Below are 26,225 nucleotides of genomic sequence, written 5' to 3'. Positions count from 1 at the left end.
CTAATCGGACTCATATTTCTACTCAGGGCATGAAAGGAGGCATCAAGAGCTAAGAAAGACAAATCGGATGATTTTTCATAGTTTCGATATCGTTCAGTGATCTGGGCCTAACTCGCGTCTCCGAACTCCGAATGGGCTGATTCAAGACCCACTGGGAAGATAAGAGAAAAAGACACAACTTTCATATTTTGGGCTTTCACAGATTCGGCCTGAATCAAAGTCAAATCCGGCCCCGAATTCGGGGCAATTTCGTAGGAAGGCCTAATCCGCAGCTGAAGCCCAACTCGCAGAAAAGCCTGGCTGAAGCCCAATTCACAGAGGAGGTCTATTACGAATCCAAGAACAAGAAACTAAGAAGAATCCTTCTAGATCTAAATTCTTGATGTAACCTTAGAGAGATAAAGGGATTGAGTTCATTAGATAAAGAGATAAGATTAGAATTAGGATAGGACTTTCCATTCTTGTAAGATTAACTTCAAGAGGAAGTAGGAAACCACCCCCCTCCCCTTCAATCTATATAAAGGAGGGGGCAGATCAGCTAAAGGCATCACACAATCACTCAATCTTGGGGATTGAATCAAGAAGTAAGGAGCAACCAGTCAAGAAAGGGTCAAGAATTCAAGAAACTTCAAGAATAAGGTGGCGGCAAGAAGAGGATATCTCAGCACCATGGGCGAATTCAAGAGTTCTTTCTTTCCCTTTGTTTGCTTTAATTCTTTTATCATGAACTGATTTGTTTCTTGCTAGGACTATGGAAAGCCTAAACCAGGTTAATGAATATATTTTTATCTCTGTAATTTATCCAAGATTGTGATTTCCATATAGTCTATGAATTGTTGTGCTTAATGCAATTAAGAGCTTGGCCACCTCTTAATTGATTTGAGTTATGTGAATGAATCGAGAGAGGAATCCACATAATCGACTAAATAATTTATAGTATGAATTGAATGGTATATATAGATATATATATATACATGATTCATCTAAATTTAATGGTTTTCTTGGACTTAATGCACTCCCATCTTGAGAGCTCTACTTGAGAGATCGAAGGGTTACCTGATGGGCGTAGGTTTAGTGTATCTCGAGAGAGAATATTGAATAAAATTGGAAAGATCTCAGCTTATGGGAATGACAAATAATCTTGGTTAATTGAACCCATCAATATTCATTACATTGGTTAGGTGGACCAAGCCCTAGCGATTTCATCCATTGCATATTTGGTTAGTGATCACCTTTGTTTCTATTATCTTTCTCTAGTTTTTATTTTCAGTAGATCTTGCTCAAATTTAAAATTCGATTGTCCAGATAATTTGGGAAGACGGTGGTTCTAATGCTTATTTTAACAATATTTTTGATACTATTTGATAACTAGTGCACTTGCTAGGGTTATTTTTATAGCTATCAGTATATATTGATGCAACTACACAACGGGAGGCGTTAGATTGTTATGTTTATTTTTCTTTTATAAGTTTTCATTTTTCTATACACCTCTACTAAATAGCTGGATCTGGATGAATGGGGCCAGGTAAAGAGAGTATTGTGCATAAAGAGGACTGAGACTGACCAAACCAACTTAATATTTAGCATTTTATGCATAAAATGATAGGGGTGCAAGTCGGGCGGGTTGGGCTGGGTTTATGGTCCACCTAGGCCCAACCTTAAAACTTGGGCTTAAGGCCCGATTTGATTTTCTCTAACTCGATTTGATTTTCTCCGGTCCAAGTTTCATGTGCTTTCAGCCCAGTTCCGCTTGAGGGGGCGTATTAAGGAAAGCGCTCCAGAAGGTGGCTTCACAAGTCTGGCAATTACCAATGGAGGCTCTCAGTCTAGCTTAGCAGCTACCTAAGGCAACTGCCTATTCTATTCTTAGTTTCTTTTATTATTCTTGTTCTTTGTGTATATATACTGTACCCATCTCAGCCTGGTCAACAGGTGAAGCAATACAAAGAATTATTTTATTTTTTTACTTTTCTCTCTTCTACATTCTTATCTCGTAGGCAAGGGACTCATCTTCCTCTCCCCACCATTCCTCCAAACCATCCAACTCCCTTAGTGTTAGAGATTTAAGCAGGAGTAGCTTCCCAAAAGGTGGCAAGTGCTCAATCTTGCTTCACTTAGAGAGTACCATGGTGACAAGCCGTGTATAGCTTAACAGGTCTTTCATCGTCATCCAACTTGGAAATTTCAAACCACCATAGCCTGTGATAACTAGGCCCTTAAGCTTTGTGTGGGGCTGTAAGTTATCTAGCACTTCCTCATCTCCTGGGCATCCTTTGCTCTATTTCAGTTTTAAGTGATCAAGCCTTCTCTTATCCTTCAAGTGGGCTCCCGTAGCTTCCTCAGCATTGCCCGCATTCTCTAGATTCAGAATCCGATCGAAGCGTCCCCTCTAGGAGCTCCAAATCCTTCAGATCTTCTATCTTAAAACCATTGTATTCATTTTGCTGGTTCATTACAAGAACACAAGATAATGTCCTAAGCAAACGCAGTCTCCCAATTCCTCTTGGGGTGTACTCAAATTTGGAATCACCAATTTCTGCCATTCGTAAGTGCTGCAGGTTGATTAGGTTCCCTATGCTCTTAGGCAAACCATTAAGGCACAAGCAGTCATCTAATATCAATGTCTGCAAATTGAAGAGATAACACAACGGCTCAGGTAGCTCTCTAATATCACTGCAACTGAGGTTAATGTATCGGAAATGTTTCAAATGGATGATATCTGGCAAAGTCTCCATTCGAGTACTATTCAGGTCTAACACACGTAAGAATTTGAATACTCCAAAGAAGTCAGCTGGAGGGATGTTTCCATGGAACTTATCATCTATATCCTTCAGAAAATAGTCTATTAGAATAAATGTGGATAACTGCAAACATTTATCGAATTCATTAATATTTATGGATTCCAGGTCTTCAATAACCAGTGACATGTGACGAACCTTGTTCATGAGATTGCATGAGTTCTCACCCTCCATTCTGAAACACATTCCTCTTGAAACAAATTGTGATAAATCATGGATTAAGTCATGCATCCGGAAAACCCTCTTAGATGGCCATGGAGATATTCCTTCCTGAAAGAAACACTGTGCCTTAATTCAGCAAAGTACTGGTTACCAATAAATTCAATCATTTCAACTTCTCTAGTTGGAATAACAAATCCTTCAGCCATCCAGAGGAGGACTAGCTCTACTTTATCAAATTCATAACCTTTAGGAAACCGAGAGCAATATAAAAAGCATTGCTTAAGATGAGGGGACAGATAGTGGTAACTCAAGCTCAGAGCTGGCAAGATGTTGGGGTCTTGCAATTCCCACATCTCACTTTTCAAGGCACATTCCCACTTATTCTCATCAATCTCACCTCGGAGCAGATTTCCAAGTGTCTCTACACCAAATGGCAACCCATTGCATTTTTTCACAATTTGCTTTCCAATTGCTTTCAAGTATGGAGGTATAGCAGAATTCTCATCAATAAGAGCGCATTTTTTGAACAAGGACCAACAATCTCTGTCCTTCAACACTTCCAGGTAAAGGGGTTCGTTCACACCCATAAAGGGGTTCAGCCCCACTTCTATTAGGCAGGCCTTTCATGAAAATGGCCAAGACCAAAATAGATGTGGATGAGGGTGCCCTCTCTGTCGAGTTTGACAGGGAGACTGTTAAATTTAATATTTTTGAAGCTATGAGGTACCCAAAGGAAGACCATTCGATCTATTTGGTTGACACTATTGATCCAACTGTGCAGGAAATTTTTGAAAAAGATATGAATGAGGAGATAGAATCGAGTACACAATTAGATACGAAGGCCCCTATTCTAGATTTAAACCCACCCATGATGGATGGAAGGGGAGCGCCCGGAAGCTACAACCACAAGAGTTAGGGTAGCAAAGGAGAATGTCGAGCATAACGACGTTAAACAATTGCGCTTGTGGGAGGCAACCCATTGTGTTTTGTTAATTTTGTTATTTTGTTTAGTTTTGATTTTTGTGTTTAGCAGGAACCCAACAAGACAAATAGGGAAGTACCCCCAAATCCTTTACTTTATGCATAATCACATACATTGGGGACACTGTATAACTTAAGTGTGGGGGGATTAGAGAAATCTGATGGAAATTTGGGATACCTTACTTTCTTGAAATTTTTGCTCCCGAAAACTTATCCTTGAACGATTTCAACTTATCAGGAATCATGTGCTTAGTCTGAATAGATAAGATAGGATGCAAGCATGACTAACTGAATCTTTCTTGGCTGCATGGGTTGATTATTCTAGAACTTGCTGTGTTAGGCATATTGAGACCATGATCAATGAATTCATGGATCGGGCGGTGAGACACATTGATTCTTGTTTAAAAAAGAAATCGTGACTAATGTGAGATGGAGCATAAAATGCACTCACATCTAAAAACGAAAGCAAGTGTGAGATGGAGCATAAAATGCACTCACATCTTGAAAAGAAGGCAATGGTGAGATGGAGCATAAAATGCACTCACCCTAGAACCCCAACCCCATTCTCACCTTCAGATCCTAGTAATTCAAACTAAGTGGTGGAGATGTGATACATAGCAAGGTTATGGCAATAAGCACACATTGTTTTGGCTTAAGAAACAAAGAAAGGTAAGTGAATCTGGCTGTATTGGTTTGTTAAGGCAATGAGTACCCATTCAGCCAAGGATGCTTCAGCCGGGAAGGCTTGTCTCCTGGACTATCGATTTAACCTAAGACCATGGGGAATGGTGATTTGCAATCACTCTTGGACGAGAAGAAGGGGAGAAAGAGATATAAAGAGGGAAGGTTACCAAGTCTGGACTAAAGCATGCAATGAACCAGGCCTCATGTAGAGAAAAAGAAAGATTGAAAATCAGTAGTTGGTTTCTTTTGTGTTACTTGAGTTTTTGCCTTGCCCGAGGACGGGCAAAGTTTAAGTGTGGGGGGATTTAATGAGACAAAAAAAACCCTATTTTTATCCCCTAATATTCACTCTTTTACATATATTTAGCACTTAAATGGACTCATTACTCTTGTATTTCGATTCAGGGCAATAAAGAAGGCAATTGGAAAAAAACAGGGCAAATCGGGTGATTTTGCACAGTTTTGGCGACAGTCAGTAATCTAGGCCTAACTCTCAATTCTGGACTCCGAATTGGACAATTCAAGAAGAATTAGAAAGATGAAAGAAAGTCCCACAACTTTTATGTTTTGGATTTCGACAGATTCGGCCCAAATCGAGTATGAAAATGAGCACTATAGTCAGAGCAAGTTCGCAGCTAGGCCCATTTCACAACTTAAGCCCAGCTCGCAGAAGTACCTTGAGGCAGTCCAAGTTTTAAAGCAGCCCAACTCATATTCAAGAGTTAAGAGTCTGAATTTCGAATGTAATCTCCAAGGATAGAGTCTTATTAGATCTAAAGTCTTGAATGTAATCCTAGAGAGATAAGAAGATTGAGATTAGATCATTAGATAAGAGTAGACTTGTTCATGGGCCGGGTCATGCCGGGCTTGGGCTGGGCTTTTAGTGTTCATCAATAGAAAAATAATAGGCCCGAGCTCGAGCCCGGCCCGACCAACGGGCCTAGAACTTGGGCCTGAGCCCGGCCCTGATAAAAGCCCGAAGCCCGACCTAATAAAAGAAAATCAAAATTTTCCCTATTCAAATAGACATTATCTATTTTAATTCAGATGTTTTTTCCCCTATTTATATGAACAATGGACCTACAAGTGAATCAACAACCTTTTCAAATCAAAAAATTTATTCAAATGGAATCACATAGGGTTTTTACTTAGGTTTAACTATAGGTCGGGTCGGGCCGGGCTTGGGCTGGGCTATTTTGGCAAAGCCCGAGCCCGAGTCGAATTTTATGCGGGCCGGGCTTTTTGGCCAGAGGTTAAGCCCGTGGACCAAAAAGCCTATTCAAGCCTGTCTGGGGGTCGGGCAGGGCCGAGCCGCCCGTTGGGCCACCCGGCCCATGAACATGTCTAGATAAGAGATAGGATAGGATTAGTTCAAAGAAGATCAAGACTCCCTAAAGATAAGATGATCTCCTAGAAGGAGTTGGAAAACAACCCTCTCCTTTGGCTATATAAAGAGGGGGGCGAACCAGCTCTAGCATCACTCACTCGAAGATCCAAGAGATCATCAAGACAACCAAGAAAGCTCAAGAAAGCAGTTCGGCCATGGAGAAGCAAAGCATTGAGATTGTGCGGTTCAAGAGCAGCTAAGCTTCTTTTTATGGTTCAAGGGGGGAGGTTCGATTGTGTCATTGTGAGGTTTTGTAGTTAATTTATTTTCTTGCTTTTTAATTCAAGTATTCATTGATTCTTGAGCATATTTTTTATTGGATGTTAATGTTAATTAGTCTGACAAACTGAATTAGTGTTGATTTTCCTACTGCTATCCATGATTTCGGTGATCCGTAATTGTCACGAATAGTGGTACAAGTAGCAATTATGTTAATATCTTTCTGGGTCAATTGTTCGTGACAGCCTTTGACCAATGTATTGACATGGTTTAACCTAAAAGGAATCAATGGAACAAGATTCAATGATTGCAACTATCTCAATTATTGTTGTTTTGGTTTAATTGTTTTCACAAATCATAATGCTATCATTGTTTAACATGGAGCACTATCGTACCTAGTTGAGTGGTGATAAGTGTTGATCGAATGCTGGGTTTGATCAACTGAATTAGGAAAACACAAGGTTTATTATGACTATCCTAATAAATCTAAGGTTAAATGCTTGAATTGCAAGAATTCTGAAATGTACCTAGGATCGATGGCCAATTGATTCAACCCGAACCCTTGAACCAGAATTTGGTAAGACTGATTTTCTCTTGCTTGTTTAGTTTGTTATTCTTTTAATTTTAGTTATTAAATTTTCCCACTCAATTACTTTATCCATTTGGCTAAGAGATTACTGAATTGCTCTCTGTGGGATTCGACCTAGTACAACTTTTGGTACAAATATTTTATTGTGGGACTAGTATTAATTTTGAGGGCTTCGACAAACCCATCAACGTGCCTCTCATAGTGGCACCCGTGAATGCTCCACTCCCTTCCACAGTTGGAGTGACCTTTGCTGAACCTTTGGTTGTGCCCTTAGTGACCAACCAGAATCAGTTGGAAGATTTAGTGCAGTGCATGCGAGCCATGCAAGCTCAAATGCAATAGTTCTAGTAGTTCCAACTCTACTAGCAACAAGTGTTGCATCAGGTCTCTCAGTACCAGTATCAGTAGCAGTTCCCTTCCTTGCCTCAGGCCCAGTAGCCACTCCCTCCTAGGCACCTGACCTTGAAGCAGACCAAGCCCTCCCGTCGGAGTGAACGACCTCGCTGGGGAGAGACCTCCCAGGCCTAGGACCCCGCCAAGAGCCAAGCCTCTTCCCATGGCAGAAAGGAGAGGCTGACCACCCTTGCCTCACAGCCTGTGAGCAGGTTGGGGGCCTCCCAACCAGCCAAACCCGTATCGCCCCAGCACTCGCAATTCGGGCTCCTGCTCGTAGAAAATCCATTTGAGGTCCTAGCCGTAGACACTAGGCAGGACCCTTCGGTCCAGAGCTACCACCAGCAATTCGAGCCCATCGAGCTCATAACACTGAAGCAAGCAACACTGACACTGAGCTGACAAAGCAGCAATGAAGATGCCGGTGAGCTCGCTGGACTGCTACCCGTGTCTTAGGTGAGCTTAGGTGAAGTAAAAGCTACTCCTCTCCTCTTAGTTCCTTCCCCATTGTCTCCAGAACTTCTTGCTATCCCCATGCCAAGAGACTTCAAGCTCCCTTCACTGGACAAGTATGATGGATCCTTTGATCTGAATGATCATGTGGACGCCTTCCAGTCCCAGATGCACCTGGAAAGGGCCAGTGAATCCTGCATGTGCGTGGCCTTTTCCACCAACTTCAAAGGGGTAGCCTACACATGGTACTGAAACCTCGCGCCTAGTTCGATAAGAAGTTGGGCATAGTTCATGCAAGTTTTCACCTCCCACTTTGTCACCAGCAAGAGGTGCCCAATAACTCAAGAAAGCCTCCTCGGCATAGTTCAAAAGGAAGGGGAGTCCATTCGGAGTTATATCAAGTGGTTTAATGATGCTTGTCTACAGATACCCGATCTGGACCTCGTAGTTTGCCTCATCGTAGCCAAGCGAGGTATTACCCACAAATTGTTCAAGTGGTACATGGTCATCAATCAGCCCAAGACCGTGACCGAGTTCCTCAAGCTCGCAGATCGGTTTATGGGGACGGAGAAAGAGATCAATCAGAAGGGCGAGCAGGCCCTCGAGAAAAGAAAAAAGGAACCAGATCCCTTAACTCAGGGCGACAACAAGAAGAAGAAGGACCAAGCTCGGGGGGCAAAGTCAAATCAGCCTTTCCGAGCTCTAGTAGCAGAAAGGGACTATACGCCCCTCAATGCGAAGCGGACCAAGATCCTCATGGCAATCAAGGATGCCCGCATGTGAAGCGGGATGAGATCCTCATGGCCGAGATCCTCACGGTCACAGCACCGAAAATTGTAAAAACCTCCGCGATGAGATAGAGGGGCTCATCCATCGCGGGTATCTGAGAAATTTTGTACAAAATAATAATAGTAATAATAAAGTAGGTCAGCAGGGGGAGTAGAGTAGAGATGATCCCGAGTCCAACAGGCAGGCAGAACAGCTGCAGAAGCAGCCCCCCGAAGAGAGACCAGTTCGGGGGACCATCTATGTGATAGTTGGCGGTTCGATTGTGGCGGGCTACACCTCAGTTGCAGCTCGCACATCAACTTGCGAGGCCGTAAGGGAAGAATAAAACCCCCCGAAGCAGCCAAGGATGGAAGACCCAATCTTCTTCACAGAAGACAACGTATGCAGGGTCCACTACCCCCATGATGACACACTCGTCATAAAGATGAAGATCAATGACTTTGAAGTCAGGTGCGTCCTCGTCGACTCAGGCAGCTCACCAGACATCCTCTTCAAAGTAGCCTTCGACCAACTTCAGCTCCAAGAGAGTGACCTGAAGCCTGCGAACACTCCCCTGGTAGGCTTCAGCGGAGAGAAAGTCAGGCCCCTGGGAAGGATCACAATACCTGTGGAAGTCCGCACTTGTCCTAGCATAGTGAGGCTTAACCACGATTTCTTAGTGGTTGCAACTCCCTCCCCGTATAACACCATAGTAGGTCGGCCGATTACCCACGCCTTACGGGCTGTGGTGCCAACTTACTACTTGGCCATGAAGTTCCCCACATACTTTGGAATTGGGATAGCGCAAGGTGACCAGCTTGAGTCTTGTAAGTGCTACGTCGCCGCCCTCAAAGGGAAAGCCAAGGTGGCCAATGACCTCGAGCTGGAGCGACCTACGAAGCAGAGCAAGGAGCAAGCTACGCCCACAGAAAAGACCATCTCCATCCTAGCCTCGATGGAGGACCCAGCCTGAACACTTCCAGATCGGCGCTTCCATGGAGGACCCAGCCCGACAGAAATGCCCGACATAGACCCTAGCATTATAACTCATAAGCTTAATATTGATCTTGTAGTTAGGCCCATTAGACAAAAGAAATGCAACCTAGCCCCAGAGCGATGGAGGGCAGTCGATGAAGAGGTTAGGAAGCTCCTCACAACCGATTTTATCAGGAAGTCCATTACCCGAGCTGGGTGGCCAACCTCGTTCTGGTGAAAAAGGCTAATGGTAAATGGCGCATGTGCGTCGACTACACCGACTTGAACCGAGCTTGCCCAAAGGACTGCTTCCCACTCCCCATGATCGACCGTCTAGTGGATGTGACCTCGGGGCATGAGTTGCTGAGTTTTCTAGACACCTATTCGAGCTACAACTAGATCAGGATGGACCCGATAGATGAAGAAAAGACTGCCTTCATAACCGAGCTTGGCCTATACTGCTATAAGGTCATGCCCTTTGGGCAAAAAATGCCGGGGCAACCTTTCAAAGACTTGTAAATAAGTTGTTTGAGCCATTGATTAGCCAAAAAATAGAGTGTTTTGTAGACGACATGGTCGTCAAAACCCAGTTTTCATGCGACTTAAAATAAGACTTGCATTTAGTTTTTGAAATTCTTCGTATATTTAATATGAAGTTGAACCCGAATAAGTGTGCCTTTGGTGTCACCTCGGGTAAATTCCTGGGATACATTGTTAATCGACGCGGCATTGAAGCCAACCCAGATAAAGTAAAGGCCATCCTAGACATGAGACCAACCCGAGAATTGAAGGAGGTTCAGAGGCTGAATGGCTGAATAGCCGCCCTGAGCCGCTTCATGTCCAAGTTGGCAGACCGTTGCCTACCTTTCTTTAAGGCAATTAAAAGAAAAGGGTTTGAATGGACCCAAGATTGCCAGCTCGCATTCGACGAGCACAAAAAGTACCTCGCTAGCATACCGGTCCTAACCTGGCCCGGAGAGGGCAATGTTTTAGAGCTGTACCTCTCAGCAAGTGACAAAGTGGTCAGCTCAGTACTAATAAAAGAAGTAGATAAGATCCAACGACCTATCTACTATGTTAGTAAGGTGTTGCAGGGAGCAGAGATGAGATATCCAGAGATAGAAAAGCTGGCCTACGCACTAGTTATGCAGCCTAAAAGCTTCGTTCGTACTTCCAATCTCATATTGTTGTCGTCATCACCAACAAACCTCTGAGGCAAGTTCTACTCAAGCTCGAGGTCTCTAGTCGACCGACGAAGTGGGTCATTGAGCTCAGTGAGTATGACATCCAATACAAGCCCTGAACTGCTATCAAGGCCCAAGCCTTAGCAGACTTTGCCGCGGAATGCACTTTCAGCTCCAAAGTCCCCAGGCCGGTTGTGCATGAGGCCTCCAGTTCGGGCCAGCCCGAAGCTCCTAGGCCAGTTGAGTTTGAGCACCGTGAGGTAGCAACCATTCAGAGGCTGAATGGCCGAATAGCTACTCTGAGTTGCTTCATGTCCAAGTCGGCAGACCGCTGCCTACCTTTCTTTAAAGCGATTAAAAGTAAAGGGTTTGAATGGGCCCAAGATTGCCCGCTCGCGTTCAATGAGCTCAAAAAGTACCTCGCTAGCATGTCAGTCTTAATCTGGCCCGAGGAAGGTGATGTTTTAGAGTTGTACCTCTCGGCAAGTGACAAAGTGGTCAGCTCGGTACTAATAAAAGAAGTAGATCGGGTCCAATGACCTATCTACTATGTTAGTAAGGTGTTGTAGGGAGCGGAGACAAGATATCCAGAGATAGAAAAGCTGGCCAATGCACTGGTTATTGTAGCCCGAAAGCTTCATCTGTACTTCCAAGCTCATACTGTTATCGTCCTCACCAACAAACCTCTGAGGCAAGTCCTACTCAAGCCCGAGGTCTCTGGTTGACTGACAAAGTGGGCCATTGAGCTCAGCGAGTATGACCTCCAATACAAGCCACGAACTGCTATCAAGGCCTAAGCCTTTGCAGACTTCGTCGCAGAGTGCACTTTCTGCTTCGAAGTCCCTAGGTCAGTTGAGTACGAGGCCCCCAGTTCGGGTGAGCTTGGAGCTCCCAGGCCGGTTGAGTCCGAGCACCATGAGGTAGTAACCAGTGCAACATCTCTCCTAGTTAGGCCAAGCGAGAACTTGGATAAGGAGCCCTGGATCCTTCACGTAGATGGCTCCTCGAACCAGCAGGGCAGCGGAGCCGAAATAGTTCTGCATGGCCCAAGTGGCATAAAGTTGGAGTACGCAGTACGCTTTGAGTTCGCGGCATCCAACAATGAAGCAGAGTACAAAGCGTTGATAGTCGGGTTGGCTCTAGCCAAAGAAGTGAAAGCCAAGCATATCGTCATCTGCAACGATTCCTAGCTCGTGGTCAATCAAATTACGGGCGAATACGAAGCTCGCGAACTAACTATGATAGCCTACTTAGCCAAAGTAAGAGAGGCTCTGCTTAACTTCTAGTCACACTTCATCAGAAAAGTCCCGAGGTCGGAGAACACTGAGGCCGATGCCCTGTCCCGGTTAGCCAGCACCGGTGATCACACCATGAAAACCGTGTATATAGAGAACCTGCCTCGGCCTAGCATTCTCGGGGGGGGGGGGCAGAAGAGGTCGCTCCTGTCGGTCAAGCAGAAACGAGCTGGATTGACCCGCTCACGAGCTTCCTGCTATACGGGACCCTCCCTGCAGATCGCAATGCCACCAGAAGGGTAGAGTGTCAAGTGGGCAAATACGTCATGATAGACGAACGGCTGTATCGAAGGTCCTACATGATCCCCTACCTGCGCTGCTTGCGACCTTCCGAAGTCGAGCTCGTACTCCACGACACTCATGAGGGCCTGTGCAGCGAACACTTGGGGGGCAGGGCCCTCACCCAAAAAGCGCTACGATAGGGGTACTACTGGCCAACAATGAAAGCAGATGCTACTGAGTTCGTCAGAAAGTGTGACAAGTGCCAAAAGCACGCCAATATCCACCATCAACCCGCTGCTGACCTCAAGTATCTCACCAGCCCGTGACCTTTTGCACAATGGGGCATCGATATACTCGGACCATTTCCACCAGCGACAAGCCAGAGGAAGTTCCTAGTGGTAGCAGTGGATTATTTCACCAAGTGGGTAGAAGCTGAACCTCTCGTGACGATCATAGCTCAGAACGTCCAGAACTTCTTTTGGAAGAACGTAGTGTGCCGCTTCGGGTTACCTTGGGTACTAATTTCTGATAACTGTAAGCAGTTCGAGGACATTAAATTCCAGAACTGGTGCCAAGACATGGGGATCCGACAGAACTTCACTTCAGTTGCACACCCTTAAGCAAACGGTCAAGCAGAAGTCATGAACAGAGCTATCCTCCGTGAACTGAAGGCATAGATAGACCGAGCTAAAGGACTATGGGCAGATGAGCTACTCAGTGTTCTATGGGCTTACCGAACCATAGAGAAGACCACCACAGGAGAGACCCCCTTCAACCTCACCTACGGCACTGAAGCAGTCATCCCAGCTGAGATCGAGGTTCCCTCGCTATGACTGGAAGCTTACGATGATAAGGCAAATGAAGACGAGCTATGTACCAACCTTGACCTACTCGATGAAGTAAGGGACCTCGCATATATCAGGACCGCAGCTTACCAACAAAGATTAGCTCGATACTATAATGCTAGGGTCAAGAAGCGAAACCTCCACATTGGCGAATGAACATACGAGCTCGAAATAGGTGCTCGGGGAAGGAACATATGAGCTCGAAGCGGAACCTTCGAGTGAAATGGGTGAAATGGGTGCTTAGGGAAGGAACATACGAGCTCGAAACCCTTATAGGGAAACAAGTACCTCGGGCATGGAATATTGCCAACTTAGGGCAGTATTACCTATAACTATTGAGTAGACCACGAGTCACTCTCAAAGCCTAAGGGCCAATTATTCCGAGCTAACAAAGACCTCGGCGAGATAAGACCCAGTCGCCTCTATGGCATGGGCAAACTACTGAGTAGACCACGAGTCACTCCCAGAGCCTAAGGGCCAAAATGCCGAGCTAACACGACCTCGGTCCAATAAGACTCAATCACCTCCATGGCATGGGCGATCTCCAAGAGTGGACTATAAGTTACTCCCTTAGCCTAAGGGCTAAAACACCGAGCTAACTAAGACCTCGGCATGATGGAAGACTTAGCCGCTTCACCAGTAAAGGCAAAGTATTAAGTATTAGAGGTGTAGGCAGCTCGGGTCTGAACCCTATGAAGCATAGCTCATCTTAGTATATTGGCTGAACCTGACAAGGAGCAACCTATGAACATACAGTTCGGGCATACATGGTAATTACTTTGGTGTATACTATAAAAATACCTCAAGCATTAAGGGATAGCTCAAGGTAACAACTACTGAAAAATCCTACTTCGGGTATGTAGCTCTAACAGCTCGAGTCATACCATATTTAGCGAAAAAAGATAAAAATTCCATTACTAATTCATAAATTAAAACCAGGCTTAACAACACAGAGAGAGTTCAACAAAAGTAAATAGGGCACAACCGCCCAAGAAAGAGATTTTGAAAACTTGGTTCTAACACCCAGGAACCACCAGAATTCAATCAGAAGAAAAAAAAATAGAAGAGCCGCTAGCCTCAAGGCTCCACCTGCTCCACCTCGTCATCATCCTCTAGGGAGTCAGGCTCCTCCTCCTCCGCCTGGTCCGCCGTCTTAGGATCCAGGCCCTTCATCGTTATGCCATCGAGGTTGAGCCCTGAGAACTTCTTTCAGACCAACCAGCGGCAGAGCTTGATTCCGGAGTGGTACGAGCTCGAACCATACTCCACTTGGAGGTCGTGATACTCCTGGGAGTCCTTGAAGTCCTAGACCGCTTTAGCCCACTCGGCCTCCACCATGGTGTCGAAGTTCCGAGTTCGGTCCTGAAGTGTAGACTCCAAGTCTCAAACCTGCTGGCGAAGAAGCTCTCTCTTTGCCGCCACCCTCGATGAACCCTCCCGGTAGCGAGCACTCTCCTCAGAAAGCCTGGCGATCTGCGCCTCCTCATCCTAGACGAGCAGCTCTTGGGCCTTGCTCCCCTTTTGAGCCTGAAGGACTTCACCTCGGGCCTGGTCGAGCTCGCCCTGGAGCTTCTGCACGGTTGACCTCTGATTATGAGCATCGCCGGAGTTGATGTTTGTCTGGAGGGTCATGGTGTGCATGGCGAAGTTCACCTGCCAACAGGAGACTAAGGTAAAAAAAAAAAGAGAAGAAAGAAGGAAGAGAAAGGACACTTACCACCATGCAGTGGGTGGATGCAAACCTGGCGAGCTCCTTGGGGTCCATCTCTCCCCAGCTAGCGACCTCCTCATGGTAGATCACCCTTTGGCTCTTTCATGCAGCCATGATGTAGTCATTAACACCCTCCCAGTTCCCGGTAGGGAACTGCGGGAAGGGGAAGGGGAGGGATGACCCAGATGGAGGATATTGCCTTTGCACTGGGAGCTCGGGCCTAGACATGATTGCTGCCAAAAAATCACAAGGTATTAGTCCAGTAAAAAGAAAAAAAAAATTAAAAGGCACTATGTGACCTAAAAGGCAACCTACCCGGGCTCAGACCGGCCTGTGCAAGCTTCTCCTTGGTCAAGTAGTCTGACCAATGGAAGCCAACTGTTGCCTAGAACTGTAGCATTTTCTGAACTTCGGGGTCCAACTCAACCTCTGAATCCTGGATGGCGGCCCTCCAGTGAGTTGGGAAGGGCCACCCTTTGGGGTTGCGAACAACAAAATAGTCCCACTTCCAAGCTGGGATCCTGTTCGGCAGCTCGTATAAGAGCTTGAAGCCACGACGAGGAGAAAAATAGTAGGAATGCCTTTCTAGAGGCGCTCCGGGAGAAGAATTCTTGATGCAGAGGATGGTGGAGTGGATATCAAGATTGGGGGGAAGACAGTACTCATAAAACATAGAAATAGTCCCAACTACATTTCGAATGGAGTTGGGGTGAAGCTGGTCAATGGTGACGTTGAAATGGTTCAAAACCTCTACTATCAGAGGATGTAGAGGAAGACGCAAGCTAGCCTCGAGCTGTTCCTCAAAGATCACTATCTCGTTGGGACCATGCTCCCAGGGAAAGTTACCAGAAGGGAGACTGTAGATGAGGTCTCTGGGAAGGTTAAAATGAAGAACTAAAGATCTAAGTCTCAACATCGACAGAGAGGAGAGATCGAAGCTGTTGGGCTCTCTGCCCTGAGAAGTGGAAGCCATCTCGCTGGAGGCCTCTAGAACCTTCGGAGCTACCCCCAAGCTCTCCCTGAGCTCGAGGGGGCGTCATCCTGGTTACCGTCCCGGGAATAGATGTGGTACGGATATCCAGACATATTGACAAAATGATAAGACTCACCAGAAAAGAAGAGACGGTGTGAACGGGAAAAGAGCTCGGGCAGCTAGATGGAGATGCGACCTCAGAATCCAAAGACAAGGAAAGTTAGCGTATAAGAAAGTGAGGCATGGGGCCCCCCTATTTATAGCCATTGTGCCCTCAAATCAATGGCTCAAATTGAGATAGATTTGACGGTCTGCAGTCAAGCTGACCACACATCTTTTGAAACTGAAATGTGACTGGCTGCATGTCTTCCATGATTGAGGTAATGACGGTTGCGTGACCTTCAGAGTTAAGAGCCGCTTTGGCACATTTCTCGGTGTTCAAAAAATTAGAAATCCCCTGACTTCCATGCACACATTTTTGCGAGCAATCAATCAAGTTTGAACTTCGGTCAAATCCACCCGTTGCACTTCATGAGCTCCTCACGCTAAGGTAACACTCTTAGCCCGAGGAGTGGGGGGCAATTGATGGAGGGTGATTTGACCCGACTCCTTGAGACAGTGACACGTGGATATGACTCAGCACAAGTAGTAGCTCAGCATCACAGCCTGGCCACGACTAAGTAACGAGTCTGCAGGACAGCTCACTACGTCATAGCTCGCTACAGGGGGAGCCTGCTACAGCGCAAGCACAAGGACCCCCGATGTACTGAAAGGGAATACTCCAAGACAAGTCTATCCCAGCTTGTGAGCTAGGATAACCAGCTTGCTCCAATACTTAGGCAGAAAAATAGCCTCAAGGGCCACTTCAACAGGAATCACCTCGCAATACCCTCAGGAGCTTGCTTCAAGGTAGCTCGCGATAGGATAGCTTGCTATAGGGCAGCTCGCTACTAAGCGACGCGATTTTCACGAAGCTTCTATCTGACAAGACCATACCCGTCAGACTACACCACATCTGCTGACAGGTGGCACAGTTTCTGCTAGCCCGACAAGTCTACGCCCACGTCTCTCGACAGGTGGTGGCGTGTCTGTCCTTCTGGGACGTGTCACTCATCCGATTGGGTAGTACACTACAACAGTTACCTGCGCAGCCCTGGCAGGTAATGGTTGTGATAGAGGTCCAGTGGCGGTTACACCCGATTTGACAAGAACGGTCATATATAAGAGCCCCCCTAGTTGAAGGAAAGGGCTCTCTCGAATATCTGATATCTCATCTTGAACTTACTCAAACTATCTCTCGAGCTAACTCAGTGATCTAGCGCGACCAACACTCTTAGCCTTATTTGCACTCTTTACTGTTTTCTCCAGCATTCTAACTTAAGCATCAGAGTATTCCCCTTGGGCAAGTCCCCCGGGAATCCTTCACCATCTTCTTCCTAGGTACCGTCCGTCGCCAGCGAGGAGCCAATCACTTGCCAGGTAGGAGTGCCCGAATTGCGCAACATCAATTATCAAGCACAAGGAAAAATTTCTTGTTGTTCGCTCTTCCTTCGTTCAGTGACCCGCGTAGAGAAGTACCGTAATCCACAAGAGAAGATGAAGAAGAGGAGGAAGGAAGTATACAAAAATGGCAGCTCTCTAGTTACCTGCGATGAGAAATCATCCCACACCAATTGTAAATGAAGAGCAATGCCAATCGGCCCACACCTTGTTTGGTTGTTCTTATACTTTAGTTCCTCAGTATTCAATGTTCATAGTTGAACCACAGGTTAGAGTCTAAAGCCGGAGGGCTTTCTTTTTCAAAGAGGATGAGATGGAAAGATGAGAGGGAGATTTTAGCAGGTAGTGGCAAGTCGACGACAATGGTGGAAATGGAGCGGATATGGTTTGGTTGAATAGGGGAAGGAAAAGGGTTTCGGGTTTCTTGTGTTAGGGCTTTTGTAAGTGTTGGAACTTGGAAGACAGATCACAAGATGTGTGTGTGTGTGTGTGAGAGAGAGAGAGAGAGAGAGAGAGAGAGAGGTGATTGAATGGTAGAGTGATTGGTGATCAGCGATGATAAGATGGAATCAGCAATGGTGGTTGCTGGTCGATAGAGTAGCTTCGACAATGTATACTAGGAGAGTTGGCTTAAGTGTTCTGTTGAGGAAGAAAGTTAGGGTATCGATGAGAACAAAGGGAAAATTCAATATTAAAAGTTAAAAATAAAAATAAATACTTTTATTTTTAATATTTTTAATATATATTAATACGATTTATAATTAGGTTTGGTTTATAAATATAATAATGCAAACTGATACTGAACCAAACCCCTTTTATTATAGACCGAACCAAACTGAAAATTTGGATCAAATCAGACCCGAAATCCATTTTGATTTAAAGACTTCAGATTCGAATTTGAACCCTAACCTGTGTTTTTAACCCGCCATTGACTCGGTTAGTTGAACCATTCAATCCGTTACTCGACTAGGATTTTGGGTCCTGTTCAGTCAAGACCCACCAAATGATCAAAAGCCATTGACTTGGTCAAGAATTGTTCGACCAACTGGTTCAACCGTTGATCCATTCAACTTGGTGACCAGGTCATGGGTTGCACACTCAATGCATGCAAAACTTAAAAGCCATAACTTTTGACTCCGATGTCTAATTAGGGTGGTGTTTTTTTTTTTTAATTTTGGGTAACTTTTCGAGATCTATGCGCATCAGGCGCCTTAGTCCGCTATTTTCACAAAAAAGAACCCTTTTGGCCTCAAATTGCAATTTTTAGTATTTTTATAAACAAAAAAAAGGAATTAAAAGCATAAATTTAAATATTTTAAAACATTGATCCTAACGGACTAGGGTCATATTTGGATTTAATCCAATTTTTCTTTAATGTTTTAAAATCCAACAAAATTTAAAATTTAATTACCTTTCAACTTTTATATAATAAGTTAACGTAAATATACATATTGAATTTATTATCTATATATATATATATATATATATATAAATATTCATATATAATATAATATACAAAAATATAGTTTTTATAAATTTAAGGGTAAAATACAAAAGCCTCCCCTGAAATTTCTAACAATCATAAAAACCTCCCCTATAGGTTCATTTTAACAAAAGCCTCCCCTTTATTTTTTAAAAAATTGACAAATACCTCCCTTCTGTCAATGACCAAGATGGAAATCGTGTATAATTACATTTTTAACCTTGGGCGTCATCATATCAATTTGCAAAAAATTGTATTTTCCCTTAATAACCCTACCCGTTACACGGCGATATTGCTCAACATATTCCACCATTCATTCTCTAGCTGTACTTCACCAAAGACAATAGTTTATCACCGTTCTTCACTAGAGACTATTATTATGTTCATTCTTTGAGAAACCAAACCATTTTTCACTCTCTGAGAATCCAAAACTTTCTTCACTGAAGACTATCACCGTTCTTCATTGGAGACTATTTTGTTGTCCATTCTCTAAGAATACAGACGATTCTTCACAAAAGACCTATGTTCTTTCTCTATTCTTCATGGGAGACTATTGTGCTTTATACAACCACACTTATACCACCGTTTTGGGAATAGGCGGGTAAGGACGAACACCCAATACTGCGTGCTCTCCCAATAGGCCAACAGTAATGACTCTGGAAGAGAGAGAAAGAGATGTGGGCATCGGAAAGAGGGGGAAAAATCTGAGTGCCCCGTCGCTTCCTAGCTGCAAAACCAATATTAGATTCAGAGCTTTAGGGTCCATTGTCTAACCACACCAACAACTTTGGCTTTGGTTTGGACCTACATTTTACCATCTTAATTAATTTATTCCCAATAATGCCCTTGCCCTTACCAATAATTTGCAATGCATTTCTTGCTATAGGTGTTGCCAATTATTTCACACAACTCCGAGGGTTTTTGTTTATTCTTCTCACCTTATAAGGAATTGGTCTATCCGTTCACTGACGTTGTTCTAAAAGAGATAATTGGATTTTGCTTTTCAGTCGGTGACAACTATTTTTTGAGCGGTAATAGACATAATGTCGTGGCGAACCACATCTTCCTTGAATCCAAATGCTCCATTGTTCGTTCCATGGGCTTAGCGGACGGTGAAAGATTTTTCCTACAAATGGTGGGAGCTGGTCCAGACTTCTCCTTGGTTTTGTGATTACTGGCTCCTGGAGTGCTTCCAAGAGCCTTCCCCACAAGCCCACACTGGTACCACCAGAGACCTCCTTGGTTTTCGTTCAGTATGCACTCTTCGTTCTCAACATGGCTTCAATGAGCCAACATCTTTCTCTGTCATTAGACTCTAGTGCGGGTTTTGACAACAACACTGGGGGAGTAGATGAACTTCAGCATAATGATCTCTCCAATGCCATCTTCAAAGCATATCTACATTTCACTAATCAATCATCACTTGATCTCTTCAAGATCCAAACGTTCCTCACCTCATCCCGATGCATATGCTTCGAGAGAATCCAAACCTTTTATCCTATCTGGTCCTGCATCAATGGTAGTTTTGTTGTCTTTGACCTCCTTTGTATCCAAAGTTGGGCTCAGCAAACGTCCAATCTCGTCATTGAACAAGCTGTCGCTTGCCTCTTCTGGGAACTCTTCCCTTTTCCCCACTCTCTAGACTCTACAACTATTCTAAATCCTCAAACTGGAACTCTTTGCAACTATCCTCAATCATCAAACCGGATAGTTGCAGAGAACCCACCCAACCGAAATTCTTGTTTCGTTCTTCCTAAATTCATTCTCGTAAGTTGCTCCTCTTTGGAGTATAAAATGTTGATAGGGGTATTTTAGTGAAAATCAGATACACATTAACTCGTAAAGGGTAAAATAGGTATTTTGAAAAAAAATATTCATCAATTTAACATCTTCCTTTCTTAGTCATTAACAAAAGGGAAGTATTTGTCAATTTTTTCAAAAATAAAGGGGAGGTTTTGGCTAAAATGGAACTATAGGGGAGGTTTTTATGATTGTCAGAAACTTCAGGGGAGGTTTTTGTATTTTACCTAAATTTAAATATAATTATATAAAATTTATATATCAAAATCAAGAAATATTGTAATTAATCAGATTTGGATTTTAGTTGGATCAGATGGAGTCAAATTTGAATCTGGATCTCATTATTAATCAGATGTAGGTTTAAAAATCCAAACTTTATATGATTATATAAGTACATCATCTTATAATCAGATTGGGCCTTAGATTTTTGGGCATCATTGATAGGCTTAGTCCTCATTCCTAACTCCAATTAAGGTTTTTCTAATCAATGTTTTTGAACCATCGTTAACCCAGATGATCAGACCGTTTGGCCCAAAAACCATCCAAGCAACCAGTTCTGTTTCACCCCTAACCCGTTCTTGGATAAAAAATCGTTGACTTCATCAGAAAAATGCTGACTCAGGTAATTGAACCGTCGACTCATTTGACCCGAACAACAGTTCGTGGTTTAAAAAAACTGTAGTGAGGGGAGAAACCGAGACTCTGAGTCTGAGACATGAATTTAGATGTGAGATCCAGCACAAAGAGAGAGAGAGAGAGAGAGAGGGAGAGAGAGAGAGAGAGAGAGAGAGAGAGAGAGGAGAAGAAGAAGAAGAAGAAGAAGAAGAAGAGGAAGAAATTGTAGAGACTTGATATCTATAGAGCAACAAATACAAATAACAATAGATTAGGTGTAGGATACTTCTAGTTAATTAGGGTTAGCGTCGAGGCAAATCCATTGGCATCCCTACCTAATTAAGTAATTCATAATTATTAATAAAATATAAAATAATAGAGAAATTTTAGAACTAATTGATAGAGATGTAAAAGTTAATTAGCAACAATAATAAATTTGCTAAAATTTTGACAAAAGAAAAAATAATTTTGGTGACATCCCTACCTAATTAATTAATTGGTAATTGGTAGTAAAATATACTAGTTGAACAATTTTAAACCTAATTTATAGGAATATAAAAGTCAATTTGTAATAATAACAAATTGCTAATTTTTCACAAAAAGCTTTTTGAGATAGACTCTAGCTACTATGTCTGACTCTACTATGTCCGAACCCAACGGTGGCGGAGATAGAATTTAGTTGTTGGTAGGATTTGAGACAGACTCTACTATGTCCTAACCCAAACACTAAGCAACAGGTTGGGTAGTCTTGGGTTAATTTATGAACTCCTAGTTAATTAACGACTTGTATATATATTATAGTTGGATTACGATTAGGGTTCTATTCTATTTATAGATCGATCAGATAAGAGTTTGTGAACCCACATTATCTTCGATCTCCTCATTATCTTCTTCTTCTCCTATCTCTATCATCTTGTTAACCTTTAAATCTTTATTAGCGGATATATATAACAATGGAAAGAATAACATGGGTAAACGACGAAGTGAGGGAGCTTCCAGTGGGTTTCAGGTTTGCACCCACCGATGAAGAATTAATAACTGGCTACTTGGCTGAGAAGATCAGAGATCCGACGCTAAGAATTCATAAAATGACTGAAGTCGATATCTATCAATTCGATCCTGAGGAGCTGATAGGTTCGTACGTAGCTTAATTTCTTTGTTACGTTAGTTCTTTCTTCAATTAATCTACCGTTTTTCTTCTTTTCGTTGTTCTTCTGCATATATATGCGTCATCTCTAATTTTAAAAAATCTTCATGCGGGCATGGCCTAAAAGTAGGCAAAAAGAAAAAGAAAATCAAGGTTGAACCAGCATCCTTGGGTTGGATCGATCGATGTGTGGTTCATACTATGCATGCATATCTTTCTTTATTGAAACCTTAATCTTTCAACTTTGGGGCATAATGGGTTCACCTTGTTTGACCGACTGCACTTCCTGATGAAAAGTTTAAGCAGAAAACTAATTAATTAATGGAGTTTGATTGGTTATATATCCGGCAAACCCTCCCTTAGAAAAAGGGAACTGTCCACCTGTATTTTAATCAGCAAAACCACCATGATTTGCTTCATGGATTAGTTTTCACATCACTAAAGAAATATTTTGCTTCTGTTTGGCCATGCATTGTACGAATTAAGCTTAGATAATAAAGGATTACAAACCAGATTTTTACGGACAGTACCAAGCTGCTTCGGTTGGGCAGATTACCAAATCTTAACAATAACAACAGAGCATTAATTGATGCTCAATTAAGTGTTCTTTCTAGCTCGTTGCAAAAACTAGGCACATACAAGTACCTTTGAATGATGATAACATTTTTGCCACTTGTATATTTTGCAGCAAAATACAGATACACAGGAGAGAGAGAAGGGGAATGGTACTTTTTTACACCAAGGAGTCGAAAATATCCCAACGGTAGCAGGCCAAGGCGTGATACAACCAACGGACACTGGAAAGCAACTGGAGCTGATAAGCCTATCAAGGATAAAAATAAAAATGATATTGGTGTCAAGAAATCTCTAGTATTTTACAGTGGGCCATCATCCCAGAAAAGAAGGAAAACTAATTGGGTCATGCATGAATATAGGATTTCTAAACATCAAAGGGCTGTGAACAATGAACCAGATCGCATGAAGGTATATATGCAAATCTGGACCTTTACTTATATTTGGGATGTATGTTTTTCTCTAGCTAGTTAGAGATTAAGTCTATTATATATGTACCAATAATATTTATATATACACCTAAATTAAGCTAAACTTTTTAGTATCAACTTATTATTGTTGCAAGAGTTTCCATTGAGTGTTTTAATCTTCATGTATGCTTAATTCTTTCATCATCTAATAATAAATGTTCTTTTTTTTTTTTCTCCAGTTCGACGACTATGTGTTGTGTAGAATATATAAACATAGTCGTGGCAATGGCAAAGGGAATGATGCTTCTGCAACTGTAGTAGTTGATCAGAGTGGTGAAGCTGGGGTTGAGGTTGAATGGGAAGGACAGGAGATAATTCGAGGGCAATGTGAAGCAGAAAATAAAAAGGAAGAGGAAGACTTATATGAAGAGATACTCGGATCCTTTAGAAACCCTTGAATTGCAGTCAGATTGTGGTCCGTCTGAACCCAGGTTCTCAAACCTTAACTCAGCATATGCTTCATTTGACATGGGCAACGTGATTGAACCAGCTCCAGCAATGCCTAGGCATAATCTTCCTTCAATGGGCAACATGCTTGAACCAGTCCTTGTGATGCCTTTGCAGAGTTTTCCTCCAACAAACACCTTACCCAATGTAGAGTTTACATCAAAATTTGGGATTCCAATGCAGAATGTGGGTGAATCTTTTACTCCTAACACAAAGAAACAAAGAATCCTCTAAGACATGGGGATACATGCATGCCGGAGGGTCTTATCATTGATTTCAGACTGCTTGATTAATTAGGGAAAGTTGGGAATCTCTGCAGGCTTATAGAAAGTGTGGTACTCTTTTTTATATACACTTCAAACTTTAATTTATTGTGGTCTGCTATTTTTTTTCATCTGATGCTAATTATCTCCCTTGAGAACTGTATTGTATTTATAAAGCTGCATATTGTAAAAATGTAAAACTTGTATTTACATTGATGAGGTTTTATATCGACTTAAGGTGTAGAATTCCACTCCATCCGAATGTCGATAAATTTAAATTGGAGTGTAATTTTACAACGATCCATCCAAACACCAATAAAACCAAATCGACAAAAATTTTTTATAAATCGCTTCCAAACACAGCTTAAAAAAATAGAAACTCATTTGCAACATGATTGCATATAGTATTTATATATCACTGTATTTTTTGTTAATTTTTCCTTTGTAAGATCTTTCCTTTGAAAGATAAGTGCATGGCTGCTGGCTATAACAAAAGCATCTCAATGATTTGCTTAGCTACTAAAATCTCATCACTAATTAATGGATATCATCTTTTAGTTTATATTAAATTAGGGTATGCATGGAATTTGCTACTGTACAAGGCAGTCAACGGGTCTGGGTGGATCCGACAGATCAATCGAATTGAACCGACCCTATTATATGGATGAGGGTTAACTTTGGCTGTTGAGGCCTAACAATATAGGCTGTTGAGACAGTTTTTGAGCTGGACACGTTCTTGGCAGTTCACCTATTCACGTTCATGTTTTGATTTTTAATAAAAATAAATTAATATGTAATTACTAATTTATCCATTCTCATGATAACGTGGTATTTCCAAAAACTGTCTCAACAGCCTAGGCGGTTGGCCCCCGACAGCTAAAGTTTTTCTGGTCTGATCTGCATTTCATGTCCATAAAAAATTTCGATTAATACTGGATTTGATATTATGTCCAAGTTAATATAATAAGATTGAGATTGGATTTAAATTCTTATTTGTGTAATTGCCTACATCTTTTTGTATCCACAAGAAGAGGAGGAAGAGGAATTTAGTCGTCCCGCTGTTTCTCACATACTTGGTTTACTTTCTCTCAGTTTCTATTTCTTAATTGCGAGCATGTTTCTTCGTTTTTTCCTCCGTTCGATCATGTTGAATTCTTTTGCTTAGATTATCAAAGATAATATATTCAATATATGTTTAAGTTTTAGAAAATTAGACTATATTGGTTAGATTTGTAAATCTAGGGTACTACCACGGTTCATTAGAAATTTAACACCCCTCTAAATTTTTGCCCTTGGAAACTAATTAATCCTTGCATGAATACACATTATATTGGATAAACATGCATGGATTTGGACGGATTGGATGGACCAACAAAATATATTGGATTGAACCCCATCCAGTCCAAAATCAATTTGGACGGATTGGATGGACCAATAAAATATATTGGATTAAACCAATCCGGTCTAAAATATTTATTAGATTGGATTGGACCTGGTCCATCCGTAACAAATTTATATTGGATTGGGTTGGATTAAGCCAATATCCAGTGCATTGGTATAAGATAAGAATATGTGTCAATGGACCGGGTTTGGATTGGACAGTCCAGTCATTGAATTGGATCAGTCTAAATTGGTCCAAAACATTCATTGGATTGGATTCCTGGTCCATTTATAATGGACTCACATTGGACTGGATCGGATTGGACCAAATCAAGTACAATTGACACCCCAAGACAGAGAAATGCTAGCTTGCACAAAATGTCAAATTTGCACTTGCAATAATTTTGCAAATAAGTGGGGACCCATAAAAAGTCACTTACAACTTAAGGCTATGTTTGGTTTGAAGGAAAAGGTGCAGAAAGGATGAGAAAGATAGGAAAACCCATACAAGGTTTATAAAGGTTTCTCTACCTTTTCCTTCAAACCAAACACAGCCTAAAAGAAAAGAATGTGATTTTATATGTTTCACAGCTTCGGCATGCATTGCTTATGCAATTAAGCTAAGACTGCCAAGCATTCTTTTCAGGGTTTGTTTCATAACAACTGAAATGGCTAAATTGAGTAGCTTATTGCTTTGTAATAAGTTGATAAGATACCCCGCTGGTTGTAGCAGAGATTTGGAATAGAATGCCACCTGCATCTGGGTTGGGGGTTGTAGCAGAGATTTGTAATAAGTTGATAAGATATCCCCCAATGTGCACATTGTGTTAAATTAACTCTCTGAAAAAATAAATAAGGCATCAAGTGTGTATGAAAAGCTTATATATGTGTTACTTGTGATTGGTGTG

The 26,225-nt window shown here is 42.5% G+C and overlaps 2 protein-coding genes across 2 annotated transcripts; one reads left to right on the top strand and one right to left on the bottom strand.

Annotated features, from left to right (window-relative positions):
* Window positions 1-3,016: 3,016 nt before the first annotated feature.
* On the bottom strand, window positions 3,017-3,547 carry LOC148871823 (putative disease resistance RPP13-like protein 1). Its single transcript, XM_088970074.1, has one exon. The coding sequence runs from the start codon at window positions 3,545-3,547 to the stop codon at window positions 3,017-3,019; it is 531 nt and encodes a 176-aa protein (XP_088826200.1).
* An 18,443-nt stretch (window positions 3,548-21,990) lies between these two features.
* LOC148871822 (NAC transcription factor 32-like) lies at window positions 21,991-23,908 on the top strand. The gene is made up of 4 exons (XM_088970073.1): window positions 21,991-22,171; window positions 22,873-23,168; window positions 23,407-23,517; window positions 23,633-23,908. Exons 1-4 carry the CDS (start codon window positions 21,991-21,993, stop codon window positions 23,906-23,908), a joined length of 864 nt encoding a protein of 287 aa, XP_088826199.1.
* Window positions 23,909-26,225: the final 2,317 nt, after the last annotated feature.

The sequence above is a fragment of the Nelumbo lutea genome, chromosome 2 (assembly GCF_056320005.1).
Source record: "Nelumbo lutea isolate HS-2025 chromosome 2, American lotus-T2T, whole genome shotgun sequence".
Taxonomy (NCBI): Eukaryota; Viridiplantae; Streptophyta; class Magnoliopsida; order Proteales; family Nelumbonaceae; genus Nelumbo; species Nelumbo lutea.
This window is presented reverse-complemented; position numbering and strand designations above follow the sequence as displayed.

What these genes read in the sequence shown, in the direction of transcription:
- LOC148871823 (XM_088970074.1), bottom strand. Translation starts at nt 3,547, where the DNA reads ATGGGTGTGAACGAACCCCTTTACCTGGAAGTGTTGAAGGACAGAGAT.
- LOC148871822 (XM_088970073.1), top strand. Translation starts at nt 21,991, where the DNA reads ATGGAAAGAATAACATGGGTAAACGACGAAGTGAGGGAGCTTCCAGTG. An exon ending in CGATCCTGAGGAGCTGATAG is followed by an intron (nt 22,172 to 22,872) that starts GTTCGTACGTAG and finishes TATATTTTGCAG; the next exon opens with CAAAATACAGATACACAGGA. An exon ending in ATGAACCAGATCGCATGAAG is followed by an intron (nt 23,169 to 23,406) that starts GTATATATGCAA and finishes TTTTTTCTCCAG; the next exon opens with TTCGACGACTATGTGTTGTG.